Source organism: Leuresthes tenuis, unplaced genomic scaffold (genome assembly GCF_036924035.1).
Source record: "Leuresthes tenuis unplaced genomic scaffold, fLeuTen1.0.hap1 SCAF_4, whole genome shotgun sequence".
NCBI classification, from domain to species: Eukaryota; Metazoa; Chordata; class Actinopteri; order Atheriniformes; family Atherinopsidae; genus Leuresthes; species Leuresthes tenuis.
Window position 1 is genome coordinate 13266120 of NW_027325358.1, and position 22124 is coordinate 13288243.

Here is a 22124-nt window from a genome sequence, read left to right on the forward strand (position 1 = left end):
AGCCACTAAGAATCGTCTGGAATGACAAAAAAGTTTGTTAAACAACTTAACATTTATTTGTGTTCAATGAACAGTTCAACATTCAGGACGTTCATTTATTAGCATTTTGGCTGACAGGTTCATGAGAAGATCAACACCACTCTCCCTCTGTGCTTTACTGTGAATCCAGTTAGTCTAACTAAGTAAAAATACTGTATGTGTTTATTCGAAATGTGATGTTTCACAAGTTTTACACATGGATTTAACAAAGATGGCATAATGTGTACAGTGGTAACATTCAGAGTTAATAAAACATGTCCTGTTAGGTCCTGAGTATGGCTCGCTGTGTTCCATGACCCTTGTCTTTATGCTAGGCTTTGCCAGCCCACTGCTGACTGTAGCTTCATAGGATGTAGATACAAAGCACCCAAAAATAGATTCTTGTCATCCTGTTTGAGTGTGATCCAGATTCAAATCTTCATTCACACCATCTGGTGTTTTCAATCAATCACAAATGTTTCCCTCTGCCTTCAGATATAACATGCTCAGGCACGGCGCGGGTATACCACTCCGACCACCCACCGTCGTAAACGGACACTCCCGGATGGCCACACTCGTGAGCTGCTAGCGCCACATGGCATGCAGTCACGGCAGAGCCACACGAGACACAAATGGGGCGGCTGAGGTCCACACCAACACGGACAAAGAGATCCTGGAGTTGCTCCCTGGGCAGAAAGTGACCCGAAGGAGCCAGGAGGGAGTGGAAGGGAATGCTAATGGAGCCGGGGATGTGGCCTGGCTCTGTGTCTGTCAATCAGAGAGAGAAAAGAAACCGTTTTCTTTTTCCGTTTCCCTGATCAAACATGGACAAATTGCTACAATAAAACAAGCTGTTACAAAGTCCTGTTTACACACTAAACAGACAATTCTCCTTAATCTTCTCTGGAAGAAGTGAAAATTTCATTTAAAGTTTTTTTTTTTTAAAAAGACAAAGACAAATTAACAGTAAGTAAAACAACGGAAATGCTGGCCTGAAAAATCAAAACAAGCAGTTAGACACTAAAAAGTCTTTTGTCAAACAACTCAAAATTCTTACGTTTGCACATTTCCACTGTTACTATATAGGTATTGATAACACTCTATTGAATAATATCAATTGCCTTTTTAATTGTCATCTTTGTTCATTCTGGCCCATTTCGCCATACTATCCATTGCTCCGTAGTTTGCCACAGAGTAATAAATAGAAAGGGTCAACCCAATGCAAAAATTCTAAGCACAAGGTGTGTCCCAGACCAATCTGACAGCTCTTAAGCAACATTTAAATAAAAGATACTCTAAAAAGTTTGTTTGTACTAAAATCAGTACGCAACAAAACTCTATGAACGTCTTAAATTACTTTGGTTGAGTGTCAGGCAGAAGTGAGGTGCTGCTGTGCTGGAACTAACACAAATATTGACATATATATGATTGATGGGCTGCACGGTGGTGTAGTGGTTAGCACCGTCGCCTCACAGCAAGAGGGTTCCAGGTTTCTGTGTAGAGTTTGCATGTCCTCCCTGTGTAAGTGTGGGTTCTCTCCGGGTACTCCGGCTTCCTCCCACCGTCCAAAAACATGCATGTTAGGTTAAGTGGTGACTCTAAAATTGTCCTTCAGAGTGAGTGTGAGCGTGGATGGTTGTTTGTCTCGTTTGTGATGGACTGGCAACCTGTCCAGGGTGCACCCCGCCTCTCGCCTGATGACCGCTGGGATAGGCTCCAGCCCCCCCCGCAACCCAACCGACAGATTAAGTGGGTATAGAAAATGGATGGATGGATATATTATTGATCTCGATGAGTATTATTCCTGTTTAAGTACAGGTCATAATACTGCTACGACTATCAAAAAGCAGCACATTGTCTTGTCACTAACTTTTGTGTATGCAACAAACGACTACCAATAAATAATGAATAATTATGATACAATACTGCATTCAAGCAGCGTTCGAAATGCATCAAGCGCGATGCGCCGTTCAGACCTCTATGTCATTCATTCATTGAAGAAGTAGAAAAACACGGTGTCACCGATGTGTCATATCATTGCCACATCTCTTGCATGAGGTAAGGTGACTAATTTTCTACCTTTCAGCTGTTTGCAATGCAGGCATCAGTCACAGTAAGAGATAAAAGAGCACCAGAAGATGTGTACTTTAGTGATTTGGTTTGTTTGTTTGGACATAGTAGAAATAAAGGTTTTAAATTAAGGTTGATCCGAAAACTGCTAAATAAAAGACGTTTGGATCTTTCCAGCTGTGGGACACAATGAACTACTCGGCATTAAAGGAAAGGGACAATAATTTGGGGGATTCAGTCGTTTACAGAAACACTAAGGCAGGGTGATGAAGCATGGTTTTGAACTTCTAATCATGTTTCTTCAATGTCTTTAAATTGCAATACAGGCATTCCCAAAGATAATGAGAAACAAAAACATATTGGGAGCGTCAACACAAATGCTGTTATCTGTTGACTTCACTGTTCATACATCAGGTATGTGTAAGCATCGTTTGTGATTATCATGATTACACGCTTCAATCATTTGTCCAAACTGTTCACTGCTGAAAGCTCTTCTGTGTCATATGTATGTGACAGTGTGTGTATTTTCACAGTTGTACATATGCAAGTGTTTGTGTGTGAGATACAGAAGTATAAGGAATTAGATCAAATATCTACTGAAGCTGTCTTATCATACTAACATTGATAGATCCAAGTGAGGACAAAATCTAAACTCTAACCCAATAACTATAAAATATCTGCTATAGTCAGCTTGCACAATGGTGTGTGCATGCATGTGTGTGACTCTACGGGCCGCTGACTACACATAAAATGCATGATTACATCTCTCTGTTTGCTCTTCTACTGTTTGCGATTTCCATTGATTCTCACTGTGTGCACTTTGCATGTTTGTCAAGAGCAAAGTCTGAAAAAATCCGATTTACAAGGAAGCCTTGAAATGTTTGGGGCTTTTCCGCTGCATGTCTGTGCCATGATGAGTCAAAACTGCCATCGAATGTCATGTCTTGGTTTGGTTTTTGTTCAGGAGAGCAGATGCTGGATTTAGACTTTTGCTTTTTCAATATTCCATCTGCCTTTTGTGTGCATTATTGTAAATCTGAAAATAAATCTGACCTAAATATTTACATTTTTACAATGAGAAAGGGCTCAAAGGAGACTGAATAAATTAGACTAGACTGGATGAACTGCTCTGATTTAATTTATGATTAATAAGTTTGATCACTAAGGATTAAACCCATGTAACTTGATTGAGGTGATTCTTGTTGTAGTTGTTGTTAGAAACATACGAATTAAGAGGAAGATAACCGCTTGGTATGTCAAGTTCTGCACTGTGAAAGTGACTCATTTCTGATAATTGACAACTGTAAACGTCATGGGACAATGATTTAGCTTAAATTATTGTTCACTGGAAGACCAGCAGAAACTCGTCAAACATGACGAGGGAAGTTCGCTTTTTCAAAAATTCAACTCAGTGGTCTTCCTATGAGTTTTGAGTCATACAAAAAACATAACTCCAACTTCAAATAGTGGCAGAATCAGTCATTCTGTAAGCCTAACCCTGACAACAGGAAGAGAAACAGACTACAGTTCTCTTTACCTTTTTAGGTTTCACAGATCAGCTGTTTTGAAACTCTGAATTTCCTTCTTAGGGTTTGTCAGCAAAGAATTTGAGACTGTCCACTTCCTGTCCAAAGTTCCTCCATAACGTGTTTCATTAACATGTAACCATGTTTCTCAGAAAAACGGCATCCGTGAAAGCGATGGTTGCATTTTTAGATCTAACCATGATTGTTTTCTAACCCTAACCAGATGAAGTGAACCCTACCAGCAAGTGACAAAAGGGTTTTTAACTGATGGTAATCTTATATTTTGGTCTTGATGTCATATCATGACGACGTGTATGGTTCCAGGTACTGAGCAACCCCAGCTTCCTCCTTTTGAGGTCTTTGTGTATTCGTAAATGAATGACTTGAGAGTGATGTCTGGTCTGATGTGGAAATACTCATAAATCATATTTTAGATGGCTTTAATGTGTAAAGTGGAGAGCTTTGTTGGAAAAAAAAACATCGAGCCACAGTAATGTTCACTGCAATGAATCAGTGACTGTGTGCATCTGTACACGCCATTTTGCACACCTATTTACTTAGCGTATGAGCATACAGTGGGAGGAAATTAGGTCTCATTTAACCTATGTTGTTGAATATGTATCAAAGGAATCATGAGGGTTGAACCTCTACATTTTCAGCCTGTGCCAGTAAAGCTTTGGAGATTATTCTTTCGATGTACTCGTGTACGTGAGAGTGTGTCCAGGCATCATGGGGGGCGGGGGCACACAGCAGCAAAACAGGTTGGGAACCACTGCTTTATAGGATGCCTGTATGGGTCACATTTATATTTGTATACACAAACAATCATATCAAAGTTACAGTCGGAGCTTGTTATTAAACCTTCTTTCTCTAACAGACCCCCAAGCTTGTCTTCTTTAAAGTAACACTAGACAGTTTGGCAGATTCTATGCTCTTCGGATCTCCCTGCAGTTGTAGGATGTAACACCACTGTCATAAAAACATCTCCATTGTCATAAAAACAACTACAGTTGTACAAGTGCAGTACAGCACAACTCAGGCTCTGTGTGAGCCCTGCCCATGTACAGCCACCCATACACATGGATTTGTTGCCATGCTGAATGATCTGTCTTGTGCTAGCAGAAAAGTTGAACAGATAAATGCAATTATTCCTTTAGACCAGACTACTCACTGTCTCTGGGTTCAGGGTCCAGTCCTCTAAACCTGCCAGAGGGCCTTGCATCCACCACCTGGAATTTTTTGGTGTCCAGGTTATCCAAGATATCCTCATAGGTCTTTACCCAAGAGCGGTTAAGAGAGGCCTTAAACTCTGTGGGAGTGGGTCTGACGTACTGCTTACTCACTGGTCGACCCTCCAGCTCCCAGTTCCTGAGGCCCCCGTTAAGTAGAGACACTGCACTGTGCCCGAAAACACGGAACATCCACCACACGCGTGGTGCAGAAAACGCACCAACTTCGCTGCCATCGTACACTACGACGTGCGTGTCGCTCTCTATTCCTAAATTCCCAACATAATCCGCAAAGACCTCCTCTGATGGCAGCATGTGGTCCAGAGGAGAGGTTTTATCACAGCACTGATCTATGTCAAAGAAAGCTGCGCCTGGGATTTGCTTCTTCTTGAACTCCTTCTTGGCATGGCGCCGTAGTTTGGGTAAATACCAAGAAGTATCCAAGATGCGCATTTTCCCCTGAATCTTCAAAGCATCTGCAAGCCATTTAGAGGTGACCAGAGCCCTAGTTTGAAGCGCCATAGTCAGTGTTGTTGTGTTGTAGGCAGAGACGTTACAAAGGTTGAGAACGACAGAGTGAGCAAAGGTAACAGTGGTGGAGAGTATATACCATCTGTTTACTGAGCAACGACTGGAAGTGGCCGGCTGCGCATCACAGAAGCCAAATTACATTACAACATTAAAATAATCACGTTGCATTGATTTCATATTACAGTTGTTGAGTCTCTACACGCCCCACTTGTTCATATTTAGAAAATTGAGCCTAACATGGCACATCATTTTTTTTAGCTTGTTCTGTTTTCTAACTCTTAATTTTACTTGAGTTGCATTAAGAAAAGACAAGACTTCATCTATCCTCATTGGGAGGATGTTATAGCAGCATAAACAAAAAAGTATCAAAGACAGCACAAATTATTTTAAAAGACGTGTTATTATCATCATTAGTGCATATTAAATGTATGCATGAAAGACATTCTTCTTCTTGTTTGTCTTCTTCTTAATATTATTATTATCATTATCATCATCATTATTATTATTATTATTATTGTTATTATTATTATTATTATCATTATTATTACTATTATTATTATTGTTGTTGTTGTTATGCAGTCGTGGTGAAAGTTGTCGTCGAAGGTAGGAACAGTTTTCACTTTGAATGTTATCCGACGGACACTTTCAGTTGACGCACATCAGGAGCCGGATGTTGATGGCTCACATGTTGCACTACGGTTAGACGTTGGTGTTCAGCAGATGTTAAACGGAGAGAATTCAACAAACATTATATTTCTGAGTTGGCATGTCGGCGTCGTTGATCAGGAGAGGATTGGAGCTGCTGAGTGATGACATTAAAGGTCAGTTTAGCCTGTCAGTTTATCACTTTGCTAACATTAGCAACGGTGATAGTCGCTCACATGAAGCTATTACCAATGTTGAAGTTGGATATTCTGAGTGTTGATCCAACTTTACGGCTAAAGTTGTTTTGAGTCGTTTTGCTCTATTCTATCGCTGCTACCTTTATATTCGAAATAGTTTGTCTTATTGGGACTTCAGTGATAATGTTGGTATTCATCCGGTCAATGAAAAGCGACGGCTCACTGAAGCCCGGTTAGAAGTACAACAAGTCAAATGCATACATTTAATGTTTTTGCCTGGGTTGATTCATTCAAATTTTCTCCAAAAACTAATAGATAAAATAATTGGAACATATTCATAAAAAAACATGCTTGCGGCTTAAATTTAGGTTTATTGCCTCACTTTCTCCCCCGTGCTTCCGATCAGATGTCAGTAAAGAGAAGAAGAAGAAGCAGAAGACCCCCAGCTCGGCCACAGTGATGGAGCTGGTGAGTACGAAGCGACAGGGAGTCACCAGACAAGTCAAGAGGCTGCAGGGCCGCCTCGGTCCCGGAAAGAGCAAAGCCACAGTCAAAGACAAGAGGATCAAATCAGCAGTGGGTCAGTACACGTTTTTGTTCTGAAATATTAACCATTGCTGTCCAAAACCACTGTTAATTGCAACAAGAAAGGCCAGCTACCCATGAAGGTTTGATCTTGATAGTGTGAAGAATAAGAGTAGCAAGCGCAAATGCTAGTTTGTGTGCGTGTGTGTAAGTAAGCAAGGCACTAGCAGTCTGAATAGTTTAGGGTTTCTTGTTGTTGTTGCTTACAATAAAACCTGCTGCAGCAGATTGGATCTCATTTGTCAGATCTGATCATCAGTAACAAGATAAATCAAAGAGTGTTAAGGGACATTTATGTTGTTTGCTTGCAAAGTCAAATTGAGCTCAAATTATCAGTGTGCAATGATGTGGAGTTACATCTGAGCCATTTTATGCATGAGAAGAATTGTTATTATGGAAAAAAAACTGATTTAAACAATGACAGAAGGACAACTTTAATAAGAGCATCAAGCCATCTACAACTTTCCACCCACATTCTGATTAAGTCCTGTCTTCCTGAACCATCACAAAGTTGTCAGCCGTAGCAGTGGGATGTGCACGTCGGCATGTGATTCTTGAGAGATGTCCATCATTGGTCTGATGATCTTGTATTGAAGAAAAATTCTGTGAAAGATGGAACAACATGGAAATGAAAATAAGAATAAATTACGTATAATAAAAGGAATACATTTTTAAAACCGTTGATGTGATGGTGTTTGTTTAAAACAATATAATCCATTTTGCTTTATCTTTTTGGCGTTAAAGTTCTTCTTCTTTGGTGTCATTTGCAGAAGAGTTTCGGAAGAAGCAGGGAAAGAGCCATTTGAGCGCCAACCTCAAATACTTTATGGAAAACAGCTGTAAAGCAACAGATTCAGACACAATGAAGGTAAGGAAGACTGATCATAAATATGAGTGTTGGGGGCGTTAACCAGGCACTTTTTAACTCGTCAGCGTGCAGTGAGCGCAGCTCTCTTGCACTGAATTCCACAACGTTCTTGTTGACAGTTCACGTATTGTGCTGAGATGGAATGACATGCAACCTGTGATGGCATGCTCTGGCAAAAATGTCATATTGTGGATAGTAGCACAAGAGGCGGGAAGAAGGCAGATTACAGATGGAATACTAAACCAAATAGTTGTGACACTTTGAGCCCGGTGCTGACCGGTTATTCCATTGGCACCAGAGTATGATTTTAAAAAGATACTGACAATATAAGACTGAAGAGGACTTTGGAGAGCAAAGTTGTTGTTTTTAAACCCACAATAATGACTTAAACTTAAACTTGAATTTTCAATTACTTATTTAGTTGTTTTTTTTTGTTTATGGGAAAATCTAACTTTGAACTTATTCTCGTGAGGTGTGAACTTGTACAACACTGGTGAATTTGTTCTAAAGTGAGATTTCGTTCTGGCTTAGATCCTCAGCCACAATTCAGGGAGGCAGTCCCGGAATCACCCAGACAGACCCGCCAAGAAAGCCAAGGAGCCACAGTCTTTGTTCACGGAGGAGGAATTCCAGCAGTTCCAGATAGAATACTTTGGCAGGACTGTCGAGGAAAAACAATGACGCACACAGTGAAAAGAGACGCTGCACGTACAGTGGATTTTTGGATCAGATTATGTCCTGGAAGTCAGTTCCACTTCACTGCTCTGGATTCTCATGCCGTCGCATATCTGAAATACAAGTTTTGGTTTCAAAGTGGTGAAATGTATCCATCGATTCGTTATTGTCTCAAAACTTTGCCGGAGAATACTTGACGTGTGAAGTCATTGTAGGAGCTGGAGGAGAAGTGTTCACATAGTACATACTTGCCATTCCAGTCGTATTTGGTTATTAACTGAATGAAAAGGATTTTGGAATTTCAGAAACTGCAACTTCATTTCTACTATTCTTCATGTGTAATGGGAATAAATTGAAATGCACCAAGTTTTCGACTGTGCTCATTTATGTCCTCAACCTATTTCTGTACCGCAAATCCAAAACAAAAAGCCATCTGAGAGCTTTGTATGAAGACTAAAGCTTCAGGTGACATAGTTCAAATGTTTCTCTGTGCACCACTGCATTGCATTCCCAAATCATATAAAAATGTGACATGCAAGACAAGGGGAAACCTTGAAATGTTTGAAACTAACTTAAGTAATCTTCTAAAAGTAATGTCCTTTTGCCTCTGAAAGCCTCTACTTTCTAGTGTTGTCTCTTGCAGGATGTATGATTTGCACATGAAATAGTTTTTTTAAGAAGTGGGAAATAAGCAATCACCTTCAGAGACGCACTTCACACCATGTGCAGTCTGGAGGTTTTAACAGCAAGCATTATAACGCACATAAAAGACACAACAACTATTCTTGTCCACTTGTACAAAACTTGATTCTGAAATATCCAGAATTTTTTTAGTTTTCATTATTACACGACAATAAGAGGGGGTAAGAACATTTTGTTCTGCCTTACTATTAATTAGCCAATACTCCTGATTTTAGTAATTAACTATTGCAAATTTTAAATAAAGAAAATATATCAAAGACAATATTCAAGTAAAGCCACTGAATTCATTTATGCAACCAGCCGCCTCTGATCCTGAAAGTGACAGTCAATCTTTTTCTTACATCCTACTTTTGAAACTCTTTGACTCTGATATTAAGTGTTGTTTGATTGATCAAATATTTCTACAGATATAACACGATTTATCAGCTCATTGACAGTGACTGAATGTGAAGTCACGTAGTTTGTAGTGAATCAACTAGTAGTACTAAACAGATTATAGCAAAAGAGAAAGTATGCACTATGTGGCACAGATGCAGTCGGTCTTGTTTGACGGGCTTGACTGTGTTTTTGAATACTTTCACTTCTGTTGACCTTCTGACCTCAGCGGCCTTGGTAAAGGTGAACAGGTCTGGTTAGGTATTCAGATAGCTTCATTTCTTCCTGATCACATTTCTAATTTGCTCTCGACATAATGATGACCCGGTAAAAACCTACAGCACATTTGCCAAAAAAAAGCCCCAAATGGTACAGTTAATTTGCATTGAATTTAAACTGTTAAGAGAATTCACATAAAAGAATGATTTTTTTTAAGAAGTGGAAAAAAAGCAATCACCTTCAGAGACACACTTCTTCCCACCATGTGCAGTCTGGAGGTTTTAACAGCAAGCATTACAACGCACATAAAACACACTTTGCAACTATTCTTGTCCACTTGTACAAAACTTCTTTGATTATTCAATTAGTGTGTGGACACGTGTTTCTGATTATCCAGAGAAAAACACAAATTCTTTTACATTTTTGTTACAATCTTTAGACTCTTTCCTTATCATAGATTTGTTTTTGACTCAGTCGTGTTTTAGCAAGGCCGAGCCTCTTAGACCCACCCCTGTCTGTTAGCTAATGAGCTCCTACCATCGTAATCGAATACCAGCTGGATCACAAGTTACAGACTGTTTTCACATCTCACCTGGTAAGAATCTCCAACAAGTGCATCTATCTGAGTGACTGCAGCACGAGAGAAGCAGGAACAGTTGCATCATGTCAAAGGTAAGAAATAAGATTTATTTAGTTGTAAGAGATTATAGTGTTAAACCAGAGCAATAATTCATCTATAACATCACAAATTCATATTTTACAATTGCATCACTTTGTAAAAATCACCCACAAAAATGCATTTTGCTTGTGGCATGAAAACAAATAGTTCTGATTTAATTACCACAAATCTTCTCCAACTCATCTGCATCGTACTCGGGTTGTTTTTCATTGTTACATGACAACAGGAGGAGGTAAGAAAATGATATTCTATTGTGATTTAGCCTTCCTATTCGTTTGCAAACTCTCTTGGTTTAGGCGATTAGATATTGAAAGTGTTGACCAAAACTGAATTTAATGTCACCAGACCTTCAAATGCCACACAGTCGGTCAAAGAAAATGTGCAGCATAAGCCAGTAAATTCACCGTTGCAACCAGCCACCTCTCATCCTAAAAGTGACAGTTGATTACCTTCTTCTAACATCTTACTGTTGACACCGATTGTTGAATAATTGATCAAATCATTTCGACAGATGTAACATGATTTATCAGCTCATTGAAAGTGACTGAATGTGCATTCATGTAGTTTGCATTGAATGAATTGATTGCAATAAACATGAATTATAGCAAAAGTGAAAGTATGCGTTGGTTGATGAAAAAAAAACAGGTGCGGTCAGTCTTGTTTGACAGGCTTGACTGTGTCGCAGTACGCCTTTAACAGAATAAATGTCCTGCTCATCTCAGCAAAATTCAAAGGTTTTCAGGACTAAAAATGCCTCATAGATTCATTCGCTGATGGACTGACTAAGGTGATTCAGTCAGTCTTCTCCTGTTCTCAGGTGGTTTATGATAAGGCTAAGAGCTGAAAGACGTGCTCACATGAGCCACAGCAGACACGTTACTTAATGACAATCCTGCTCAAGCTCACTACATACCATTCTGACAGGTTCAAGAAAAACTACAACCTCAAAGAAAACTTCATCTGCTTGTTGCACACTTTTCTTTGTTCATCAAAACTCTCCTGATGTGATACAGCTCACGTGTCAAGTTCTCAACATTTAGGTTCAAATATTAGCAAAGAAGAAAAAAAAGAACCTTTTTGTGTAAAAATGCATTGCTTTGTGAATGGAGAGGTTTGGTTCCCTTCATGATGTTATGGTTTGATCAAGTAAAACACTTTTGCAGTTGCAGAGATCCAGAAGATCTTTTAGATCTTCGAAGGATTTCCTTGTTTTTTCACGTCTTTCACTTTGTTACACAAACCTAAAAAATAGCTTCTCTCATATATATATATATCATATATATCGAGGTTCCCAAAGCTGGCCACCATACATTTATGACAGAGTTTCAAGCAAACTTGAGTGCACATACGTATGATCTGCATATTAATTAATTGTGTTTTTTAAGAATTGGGACAAAAGCAATCACCTTCAGAGGCACACTTCTTCCATGTGCAGTCAGGAGGTTTTAACAGCAAGCATTACAATGCAAAACAAACACTTTGCAACTATTCTTGTCCACTTGTACAAAACTTCTTTGATTATTTCATTTGATTGTGGACACGTTTTTCTGAATATCCAGAATGAAACACAAACTCTTTCACATATTTTTTAGTTTTCATTATTACACGACAATAATTAGCCAATCCTCCTGATTTTAGCAATTAATCATTGCAAATATTAACCAAAGAAAATATATCAAAGACAATATTCAAGTAAAGCCACTGAATTCACTGGTGAACCAGCCGCCTCTCATCCTGAAAGTGACAGTCAATCTTTTTCTTACATCCTAATTTTGACACTCTTTGACTCTGATATTAAGTGTTGTTTGATTGATCAAATATTTCTACAGATATAACACGATTTATCAGCTCATTGAAAGTGACTGAATGTGAAGTCACATAGTTTGTAGTGAATCAACTAGTAGTACAAAACAGATTATAGCAAAAGAGAAAGTATGCACTATGTGGCACAGATGCAGTCGGTCTTGTTTGACGGGCTTGACTGTGTTTTTGAATACTTTCACTTCTGTTGACCTTCTGACCTCAGCGGCCTTGGTAAAGGTGAACAGGTCTGGTTAGGTATTCAGATAGCTTCATTTCTCCCTGATCACATTTCTGATTTGCTCTCGCCATAATGATGACCCGGTAAAAACCTACAGCACATTTGCCAAAAAAAGCCCCAAATGGTACAGTTCATTTGCATTGAATTTAAACTTTTGTTTATTTTATTTATAGCTTAAATGTTCAAATAGAAGTCGGACTCTTCAAGTGTCCAAAACTGTTAAATTCTGCTGCAGAATGTCCCCTGAGAACCTTACAGGCTGAATAATGACTTTCCTTTTTTTTCTTCGCAATCAAAGCCGCCTCTTCCTCCGCCAAGGGCGAAGAATATCCATCAAACAAAATCTTTCGATGAAGAGTTGTTAAAAGTTGTCTCCAGTCGTCGACATCCTTCACAGGTTTGTGTTCAATAATCCAAAATGGTTTGAATCAAAATTTTCAATTTCAGTTGTGTTTTATGTCTAATAAATGTCCAGAGCTTGTTGTTAATGACTGTGTTTTGTTGTTTTTCATTTAGATTCAGAGAGCTATAAGTTGCACCTCAACTCCGCCCCCAGTGTCACAAAAGACATGGCTTGCAAAAAAATATTCAGAAGAAACTGAAACTGGCAACAATTACATTGAAATAATCACGGTACAGCTGTTTTACATTTAGTTTACATTCTTCTTTCTTTCCAAATCTTCTCTGGTGAAGTATTTACTCTCAGGTGTTGTGAAAGTGCCCTTTACTGACTTCAAGTGCCTTGTTTATTCGTAGAGACTTACGGACATTTGGACATCACTATATTTTGGGAAATTTATTGTGCAATAATTTGACAGCAAATTGCCCTGGAAATTCCAGTCACAACACTGAATGATACAGTAAAGCACATCATGAGCAAATCAGGTAGAAATGTCACACATTAACAACTTGTAGCCCTAGACAACAAAATGTTTTATGTTTTATTTGTCTGAATTCTAATTTAGTCTATCTTGAATGAACAAGATTGCGGACCACAAACAAATCTAGATAGTGAAAGTATTGAAATCATTAATGATACAGCATTATCCACCACTATCCATTTTCTGTACCCGCTTTATCTGGCGAGAGACTATCCCAGTTACTGTCAATCAACGGGCCAACATTGAGACAAACAACCCTGCATGCTCACACTTAACCCAACAACCAATTTAAAATCACCAGTTAACTTTACATGTATGGTTTTTGCATGGTGGGAGGAAGCAGGAGTACCTGACGAGAACATGCAAAGCTCCAGCTGAGAGGCGACAATGCTAACCACCACACCACTGTGCAGCTCAGTTCTGCACTTAGAACGAAAACATTCTCTGAGTCCTGAAATATACAACAGAGAGCTGCAAACAAAACTTACAATAGAACAGCCTATCTGACAATAGATGCAAGATTTGCCAAGTCCAAAGTCGAGGGTCACACAGAGGTCAGACAAGACATTCAAATATGCAAATAAGACTCTTTGATCAGAACTGCCACAATGACAGTTGGAAGGTAATTTCTAAACAATTCTAACAGACTTAGTGTTTAGCTAATCTGGAATGTCACACTGTTTTTCATAGGAGAACGAAGAACCAGTTAAAAGTAAACCTCCTCCACTCTCCTCCACGCACAAGGAGTCTCTGTCCGACAACGATGACACCTTGGTACGTAATCATTTACACTTATTTACACTTTATCAATATCAAGGGGCATAACTGTACTATTTTACCTGTGTTATAAACTGCTTCTCTTCAACCAGTGTTGCGGGTCTTGGTCAGATTTCAAAAATAAACCGACATGTGAGTAAGAAGCTTGAAATTATTTCTCAATGATATTGTTCATTTGTATACTCCTGTTGCTAAACTGCTGACTTTATTGACCTACAGTCTGGAAGGATGTGGACAGAGACCTCAGTCTTCAAGGGTCAGCGGAGGCAGAGTACGTAAATTCTGACATCTCACTTTTTTTTGGGCAGGCACAGCTGTGCTTCTGTTACAAGCTAAAACTGACTGTGCAAAATGTTGATATTTACTGGGTATCTTGGTGTGAGTATACTATGTTTGTACTCACTAATGGGGATGAATTACTCTGTAAAAGTCACCACACAAATCTTTCTGGATTAGATTAATATTTCTCCCATTGGCTCTAACATTTTAAACTACAGGGTGTTTGGACTTAACTGAGTAGGTTCCACGAATAAAACATTAAAAATGTTCCCATATTATTGCAGGCAGATCAAGGTTAAAGGGAATCATCTCTATGAAGCATTGACAATATACGTTTACCTTATGTATACATATGGTGAAACCCTCAAACAACACACTGGTGAGCTGTACTGCATTGCTGACAACTTAGATAAGGTAAGCAGCACCTCCAATGATGAGAGAAACAAATGAAATTCTAAATCTGGCTCTGCAGTTTAGACTACAGCTTTTTTTTTTTAGTACTCTTGATTTCAAATGTGTGATATCTGCTCTTGAGTTGAAGCCTAGAATATTTATTGGAGCACTTTGTACTGTAAGATTTCAAAGCGGACAAAGATTGCTGGCATCACAGGAGGAGCCACAACAGTAGCCGGAGGAGTGGCAGCAGCTGCCGGGGTGATTCTGTCGCCATTTACATTTGGAGCCTCGCTGGCACTCACCGCAGTTGGAGTGGGCGTGGCTACAGCCGGCGGCGTCACTGGTGCATCAGCAGCCATCGCACACAAGGTGACCAGACAGTCACTAATCTTGAAGGCTCTGTTTCAGTTTTTTTTATTTATGATTTTGTGAGCTGTACATAGCTTATCTAGCTTCTTTAATCCATCTTTCTTTTTGTTAAAAAAAAAACCACTGGCATATTTTTTGTTTTTCCCTCTTTTTTGTTGTTGCACTATCTTGTATCTTTCTTAGATGTTGCTAACAAATATGATGCAACAAGAGAACAAAATATTGAAAAATGGACACAATGAAAAGAAAAAAACATGTTTCCTGACACAAGTGTCTGTTTATTGCTGTGGCAGATTTTCAAAATATATTTTTGTCTTCAACATTCTTTAAGAAACCCCCTAAAAAAATCATACTACATGTGAAAATTGAGAATCACGTGCTGCAAAGATTGTTAGGCATAACTTTGTGCCCTTGTAATGTTTTTAAATTTGTCAGGATCTGTTGAAAGCTTCTGTGTAACAAATGATTAAATCTGTTCTTCCAGGCAAATCTAGAAAGTGACAAGAAGAAAATTGACCAGACTTTAAATGACTTTAATGTCAAATATGAGGAGATTCTGGCCTGCTTGAGGTTCATCAACGAGGGCATAGAGCAGCTGAAGCAGTACCATCTGGAAGATTTGCAAACTTACTTGACTCCAAGGAAGGCAGCAAAGGCAGTGGAGATGGCCATAAAAAAGGCAAGTTCCATAGCCGCAGAGACAAGCATCAAGGCGTCTGGAATGATCGAAGGCTTTGCGCTTGGCATGGATATGTACTTCATCCAAGGCAAAAATGGGAAGAAGGTGAAGAAAGGCCTTGAATCAGCGCTTGCTGTGAAAATCCGCAAGCTTGCAGAAGACCTTGATAAAGGATTGAGTCGTCTCGTGGAAATCAAAGATTTGTTCACCTAGGCCTTGATAAGAATGAGCTTCATTGTGCTCCACAAGCTTCTCTTGTCTTATTTTGTGCTTTTGGTTTCAGTATAGGTTAAGGCTTTAATATGTGGTATTTCTGTGTGAACAAGTGTGAGAAAAAAATGATACCGTTCAAGTGTTTACGCTGAATGAATATGATTATTATGAATACTATATTACTGGAATAGTTTTTAACAAACACTCATTTCTTTTTTCTTATTTGTATTTTACTTTGCTTTTTATTCACATGTTTTCTCAAATAAACTTTTCCAAAGTTAATCAATTACAAACAAGGATATGTGTTTTGTTAATTATGTTTGTCTGCATGTGACTTTAGAAATGTATAAATAACTCAAGTGTACAAGTGCGGAAGCTAACCACCAGAGGGCATCAGTAATGCGAGCAATGGGCAGATGCGTCATAGGACTAAAATATGTGGCGCGGGGACACCCCACTAAAGAATAAGGTGTGGTGGTAAAACTGCTATCAACACACATAGCTTCCCTTCTAAAGTTAGCGAGGAACTATGCTTTGTAACAGCTTCACTATATAATATTTGAAATACTCAAAATTCAAATTTACTAACATTTTCAATAAATATATCAAATACACAGGAATGAGTAACTCTTATACACATTTAAAAGATCGTATTCAGATACAAATACGTTGAAGAAAGTATCATGCAGTAGGCCCTCGCCAGTACTAGATATAGGTGTCAAGGGTCCTCAAGAGTTTGACATTGTTTACATTCTGCTTTTGACCTACATTTGACATATGCGTTCCTTTTTAAAACTGCAGGTGGATCTATTTCCTCAATCGCATAGACGTCAGGTACGCAGCCAGTAATAAACAAGGCCCAGGCAAATTAATCGTCATGCACACAAGGATGTGTTCGTTTAAATTAACTATAGTGCTCTTGTGGAAAAATGTACGCCTGGTATTGACAGTGAAATCGTTATTGGAAATATTAACTCCGCTCACGCGCGGTGATACTATCGAAAAACAAGCGCCCTACTGGAGTGCCACCGCGGAGGAATACACTTGGTAGTGCTGCGACTATTTATATCCTAGTGTGATGGGTTTGGTCGTTCTTCGTTTGCTGTCTGTTGAAGTGTAGTTGGTATAACGTTGGAAGCTATATCACGCTATAATGGCTGTGTGAAGGCGTGCAGCGGCTAATCCAGCAGCGGCAACAACCCGGCAGTGCAACGGCTAAGTGCACTGGCTATTTCTGGCAAAATGGCGTAAGTATTTTTTTAATCGATATTTTCATAGAGGTAGCCTTAAGTGACCTCGTAGCTGACCTGTCAGCTTCATCGACTGGTGCCAAATAAAGTAACAGCCGTTGAAAATAACATTTTAAGAAACATTAGTGGATACATTCAATGTGGGTTCTGGAAAATTAAGTTTCCTGGTTTGAAGTCGTCCGTGTCAAATTACAGTAAACCGCCTTGTATAGTTCCATCTGGCGGGAGTTTGTTCAGCTGATTTGTGATTAATCCGCGTGGCTTGTCAACTGTGCTCCGGTGGGGCAAAGGAAACTTTACTTTATATATACAACTGTAATATGGTTATGTGTTTGTATTAAAACCGCTTGTCTTGTTTGTGCGTATTAAACCCTGTCAACGTGGCGTGTCCAAAATGGCGCGCGCCATCGTTTTCACTAATGTGCCGCCCAGCACAGACGTCTCTGTTGTGAAAATGGCGGTTGCCCTCCCACTTCCCCACATTGACTAACAACGGAGGGTGGAGCTACAGGCCAAACCATGACCAAATTAGGGAATGTTATCCCCCGGTGAAGGGCGGGGTGTTTCCCAACAATGACACTTTGTATGAACTGATTAGCCAGAATTAGCCTCCCCACCCTCATGTAGGAAGTTCTTAACAACCGTAGTACACACAGGAAGTTGGCATTGTTTTCATGAGGGTTGATTGTCAGGAATTGCTTTAGTTTCAGGAAGTTCATTATTACACTCATAAAGTTCACTAAACCAGTAGCCATGTTGTTTATTTTCATACACATTGACAACTTATGGGTTACCATCTCCCAGATTGATTGATCAGATGAAAAATGTTTTTTATTTGTGATGAGCACTAAGCAATGACAGTTCTAAATGTTAACATCGTTCAGATGTTGTCACTTTCTCACTGTTCCATGGATTTTATATTTGTGTGGCAGGTCTCTCTCGGCAACCACGCTCAGCTTTGCTGCCGTCGACAGCAGTACCGGACCTCTCGACTTGATAACGTCGTCAGACTCTACTTTGTTTTTATACACTTTCTCACGACCACCACTGACCAGCAGCAGCAGCTATGACACTCTCCCAGCTGGCCTTGGAGGACGTGGAGGCCCTGTACTTAGGTTGGTGTTGTGGTGAATGATGTTCCCAAAGCACTGCAACATGTTGAATACACAGAGCCTTGCTTACACATTAGCTTAAAGTTTGGCTAACAGGAGGACTTGTCATCAATAGTATAATCACATTCTAACTTTTTTATAGCTTTTAAAACATAAACTACCCATTGTTATGTCCCTTATTTACAGAAAACTTGCTTTAATATTAAATAGTCATTGTAGTGGGAAATTTATTTTAACTGTCAAAGCATTCAAATACTTTATGGAGAACATTATGGTATATGTTAAAAATGGATTATTTGTGTGCACAGGGCCCTCATTTCTGATGGCTGACCCCATGGGGCCCCTTCTGGACCATGATGAAGAAGAAGCTCTTTCTCCCTCCTCCTCTTTAGAGGTGAAGGCGCCAGCTTCGCCCTCCCTCTCTTTCTCCTCCTGTACGTCCTCTCCGTCTCCTGATCAGACCATGTCATATTCCCCCTTCTCTTCTGGCTCTCCACCTCCCTCCCCTCCTTCCACTCACGCCTCCTCATTTCTTGGGACCAAGGCTGAAGCGGACCTGCTGTCCTTCTCCCTGCTGGGTGCCAGCGACCTGCTCGAGGCCCATGTTGGAGCAGATGATGGCAAAGGTGAGAGTGACCTAAATTTAACAATTTATTGAACCAAATGGCTCAAAAAGAGGCAAAACATGGGAAGCATTTTCACACCGGATTAAATAAGCTGTATTAAATACTGAGAAGTGCAAATCAACAGTCATAGCTTGGGTATAAAACATGTTAAATAATCAAATTTATGAAGCACATTTAAAACCATATTTGACTGAAGTGGCTTTTGAGTGTTCAATGCAGTTGGAAGTTAAAGAGAAACGTGTCTTAAGCTGTGTTGAAAGGCCACATTTAATTGACAGTGGAAGACTGTTCCCCAGATTTGAATAGTTTTTGTGTGGGCAAAGAGTTTAAAAGTGGCCTTCAGACAGAGCAACAAAGTTATCAAATATGGCGGTGTTGACTGAGCTCCTGTTGGCGGCAGCTCCACATGTAACACTTGTTTATTCTCTTTTGCATACCACTACACACTTTAACTTAAAATAAGGCAATGAGTGTAATTTGAGTCTGTCTGGTAATAAGTCATCAGAAAATGTGTTTTGGATTCTTGTCAGAAATTCAAGGTCCTTTGGTGGTTTGGAAGTGATCTGAAGTAATTTTGAGTAAAGAATCATTGAACGACTGCATTTGTCACAACATAATATACTTTAGTTGTTATGCTTGTTGAGTGCTTTCTTTATGAAATAGTTCTTTTGAAGTATTAATCGAATCCTTTGTCAGCAGGTGATGCCTTTGAGGGCATGGATTGGATGACAGAAAAGATCGACTTGAGTGATTTTGACCTGGATTCTTTCATTGGATCCTGCTCATCTGATGAGTCTCCCAGCTCCCCAGAAGATCTCCTGGCCTCTCTTGACCCTCAGATGGGTCTTGATCTAGAAGCTTTAGGCACAACCATCCCTGTCCAGCCAAACAGTCAAGATGTGAGTCTGACATTGCCTGGCATCCCCTCCCTCCCACTAGAAACCAGTCTCTTAGCTGAGGCCAAGACAACAGAGGTGGCTCCTGTCCAAGAGGTTGTTGTGAAGTCTGAGCCTCCATCTCCCTCCTCTCCAACCTTCACATTGGAGCTCGGGAGTGAAGTAGATGTCCTGGATGCTGAGAAAGCAGCCGCTTCCCTTACTGCTACCATCATCCCAGATCCCAGCAGAATCCTTCAGACCACTAGCCCTATTGTGCTCTCCATTCCTGCTGCTGGTCACTTTGTGGTGGTTCTTGCTAACAAAGAACCACCCTCTGTCTCTGATCAGTCCACTGAAATTTCTCAATCAAGCGACTGCGAAAGCGACTCCGGCATCGAGTCGGTTGTTGGCTCACCCACACGTCATCCCACTCCCCCTCCTAGTTCCCCTGCACCTGGTTCCTCCAGGACCAAACCATACTGCAAACCTGAGCCAACAGTCTCTTCCTCCCCAAAGGCTCCTAAAGTTAAATCGGTGTCTGGCGCTCCCAAGGTGGTGGAGAAGAAGCTGAAGAAGATGGAGCAGAATAAGACTGCAGCCACTCGTTACCGGCAGAAGAAGAGAGTTGAACACGAGTTGCTGACTGTAGAGTGTGACGAGCTGGAGAAGAAGAACCACGAGCTGAAAGAGAAAGCAGAGTCCATTAGCCGAGAGATCCAGTACCTCAAAGACCTGATGGAGGAAGTACGAAAGCACCGCCGTGGAAAGACCAGTTCAGTTGCTTAGATGGCAGAACGTCCATGTGCACAGCCTCCTGTTGCAGAGTTGAGCCATGGTTGCTTCTGCCGAGCAAAGTAATTCTTTGTAGAATTGGTTAGGTTGTTAGAGATTAAAGGTTGGGTATGTAGAACTGAACAGTGAAGAGGGAAACAGCCGGATGAGAAGCTTAGAGAAGCTGATGAGATTAGTTGTTCAGAGCAGGGGGCTGAGAGTTGGTCAGGTGGAGCATCTGTACATGCTTGTCTCTCAGTCCCCTGTTTGATCCCCTTTTATACTCTGACTCAATTTGTACATGTGCAAACATGTAGGTTCTGTCTGTAGACTAAACATATGTATTAGTCACTTGTTCCCAGTTGTGTTGATCTATAACTCAATGAAAACATTACCTTACACTCCCAGCATCTATTCAGTCCCATAACCCCAGATCAGTACAATAAGTGTCAGTAAAATGAGAAACTCCATCTACCTTGTTACCTACTTTTTAACCCAGTGTCACCTTTTTGTTTAATCTTCTAACAGTTTCAAAGTCCAGAAAGGGGCCTCAGCCTATCTATGAATGAATTCTTTTCCAACATGAGTTTTGCGTGTAAATAGTTTTCTCCTCCCTTGCTTGCAGAGTGTGGCTTTTATTTCATGTTTTTTAAAAAGAAAACATTTGCGCTTTTCCTCACCAGCTCTCTTGGTACAGGTGTTTGGCTTGTAAAATGCTTTGCTTTTTTTTTTTTTTTCTAATAAATATCTGTTAGTGCTTAAGCGACGAGTAATGTGCCTTTTTTTGGGGGACGGGGATTCAGGCAGCAAGTGAAGGAAGTTAATCTTTTCATGGTCAGTAAAGATCAGTCGGTGGGCTCAGGTATTTCGAATGTCACAACAAGTAACCACAAACACGAGACATGATGGTTAAACTGCCTTTTATCTCCTGTAAAATGTCAACATTCAAAAATGAGTTTACTCATAACGCCCACATCTAACTCTGTTTCGGTTTGCTCTACCATCATGTTTGGAAAGATTTAGCTCCACTCTTTGCAAATACTAAGAGCTCCTAGAGCTAAAGCTACAGTTCAAATTAAATTGCAGTCAGTGAAGCATGATTCAGCAGTATAAGAACTACTAAAATTCAGATTGTTAAACTGGATTATGTTGACAAAGAAAGAAAGCATAGAGGAAAAAATGGTTTATCCACTTTGTGGTACAGATTAATGGTTTCAGTGCCCTTTAGAAGACGTGAAATGGTCTTAACATAATTTATGAAGGCAGATATATAAGTGTGTGTTTGGATTTTACATTTCTGAAGCAGAAAAAACTTATTAATGCATCCTTACAGTGTAAAAACATGTTGCTTCTCTTATGTAGGATTGGATTAAAAATAAATTGAGCTCATAATAAAAAGAATATGCTCAACTGAGCATATTGGTGATATAATTCTTATTTTCATATTTTTTTTTTTTTTAGTGTCGTCAAACAAAATAGTTTGTAATTTAATGTATTTTGAAAAGCATCCAGCAATATCTGAGTGTTGCAGTT

General features: G+C 39.8%; 4 protein-coding genes and 1 long non-coding RNA gene across 5 annotated transcripts; 4 read left to right on the forward strand and 1 right to left on the reverse strand.

Moving 5' to 3' along the window:
- Positions 1-33: 33 nt before the first annotated feature.
- Positions 34-5529, reverse strand: LOC140305689 (3-mercaptopyruvate sulfurtransferase-like). The gene is made up of 2 exons (XM_072384652.1): positions 4786-5529; positions 34-786 (listed from the first exon to the last, which is right to left on the reverse strand). The coding sequence occupies exons 1-2, from the start codon at positions 5363-5365 to the stop codon at positions 488-490; spliced, it is 879 nt and encodes a 292-aa protein (XP_072240753.1). The 5' UTR covers positions 5366-5529; the 3' UTR covers positions 34-487.
- Positions 5530-6022: 493 nt separating this feature from the next.
- rps19bp1 (ribosomal protein S19 binding protein 1) lies at positions 6023-8711 on the forward strand. Its single transcript, XM_072384649.1, has 4 exons — positions 6023-6195; positions 6623-6796; positions 7572-7669; positions 8201-8711. Exons 1-4 carry the CDS (start codon positions 6141-6143, stop codon positions 8348-8350), a joined length of 477 nt encoding a protein of 158 aa, XP_072240750.1. The 5' UTR covers positions 6023-6140; the 3' UTR covers positions 8351-8711.
- Positions 8712-12661: 3950 nt separating this feature from the next.
- Positions 12662-12915, forward strand: LOC140305020 (uncharacterized). Its single transcript, XR_011915312.1, has 2 exons — positions 12662-12757; positions 12883-12915. It is a non-coding gene; the product is annotated as an uncharacterized lncRNA (long non-coding RNA).
- A 1589-nt stretch (positions 12916-14504) lies between these two features.
- LOC140305021 (apolipoprotein L3-like) lies at positions 14505-16236 on the forward strand. Its single transcript, XM_072383802.1, has 3 exons — positions 14505-14711; positions 14874-15062; positions 15547-16236. The coding sequence occupies exons 1-3, from the start codon at positions 14562-14564 to the stop codon at positions 15952-15954; spliced, it is 747 nt and encodes a 248-aa protein (XP_072239903.1). The 5' UTR covers positions 14505-14561; the 3' UTR covers positions 15955-16236.
- Positions 16237-17051: 815 nt separating this feature from the next.
- Positions 17052-21357, forward strand: atf4a (activating transcription factor 4a). The gene is made up of 4 exons (XM_072384653.1): positions 17052-17201; positions 18137-18319; positions 18625-18942; positions 19642-21357. The coding sequence occupies exons 2-4, from the start codon at positions 18271-18273 to the stop codon at positions 20604-20606; spliced, it is 1332 nt and encodes a 443-aa protein (XP_072240754.1). The 5' UTR covers positions 17052-17201; positions 18137-18270; the 3' UTR covers positions 20607-21357.
- Positions 21358-22124: the final 767 nt, after the last annotated feature.

Excerpts from the sequence above, each read along its gene's own strand:
- atf4a (XM_072384653.1), top strand. The coding sequence starts at position 18,271 with ATGACACTCTCCCAGCTGGCCTTGGAGGACGTGGAGGCCCTGTACTTA. Across the intron at positions 18,320-18,624 it reads CGTGGAGGCCCTGTACTTAG|GGCCCTCATTTCTGATGGCT; the intron begins GTTGGTGTTGTG and ends TTGTGTGCACAG. Across the intron at positions 18,943-19,641 it reads TGGAGCAGATGATGGCAAAG|GTGATGCCTTTGAGGGCATG; the intron begins GTGAGAGTGACC and ends CTTTGTCAGCAG.
- rps19bp1 (XM_072384649.1), top strand. The coding sequence starts at position 6,141 with ATGTCGGCGTCGTTGATCAGGAGAGGATTGGAGCTGCTGAGTGATGAC. Across the intron at positions 6,196-6,622 it reads GCTGAGTGATGACATTAAAG|ATGTCAGTAAAGAGAAGAAG; the intron begins GTCAGTTTAGCC and ends GCTTCCGATCAG. Across the intron at positions 6,797-7,571 it reads GAGGATCAAATCAGCAGTGG|AAGAGTTTCGGAAGAAGCAG; the intron begins GTCAGTACACGT and ends TGTCATTTGCAG.
- LOC140305689 (XM_072384652.1), bottom strand. The coding sequence starts at position 5,365 with ATGGCGCTTCAAACTAGGGCTCTGGTCACCTCTAAATGGCTTGCAGAT. Across the intron at positions 787-4,785 it reads GGACCCTGAACCCAGAGACA|ACACAGAGCCAGGCCACATC; the intron begins GTGAGTAGTCTG and ends TCTGATTGACAG.
- LOC140305021 (XM_072383802.1), top strand. The coding sequence starts at position 14,562 with ATGTTCCCATATTATTGCAGGCAGATCAAGGTTAAAGGGAATCATCTC. Across the intron at positions 14,712-14,873 it reads TTGCTGACAACTTAGATAAG|ATTTCAAAGCGGACAAAGAT; the intron begins GTAAGCAGCACC and ends TTGTACTGTAAG. Across the intron at positions 15,063-15,546 it reads CAGCAGCCATCGCACACAAG|GCAAATCTAGAAAGTGACAA; the intron begins GTGACCAGACAG and ends CTGTTCTTCCAG.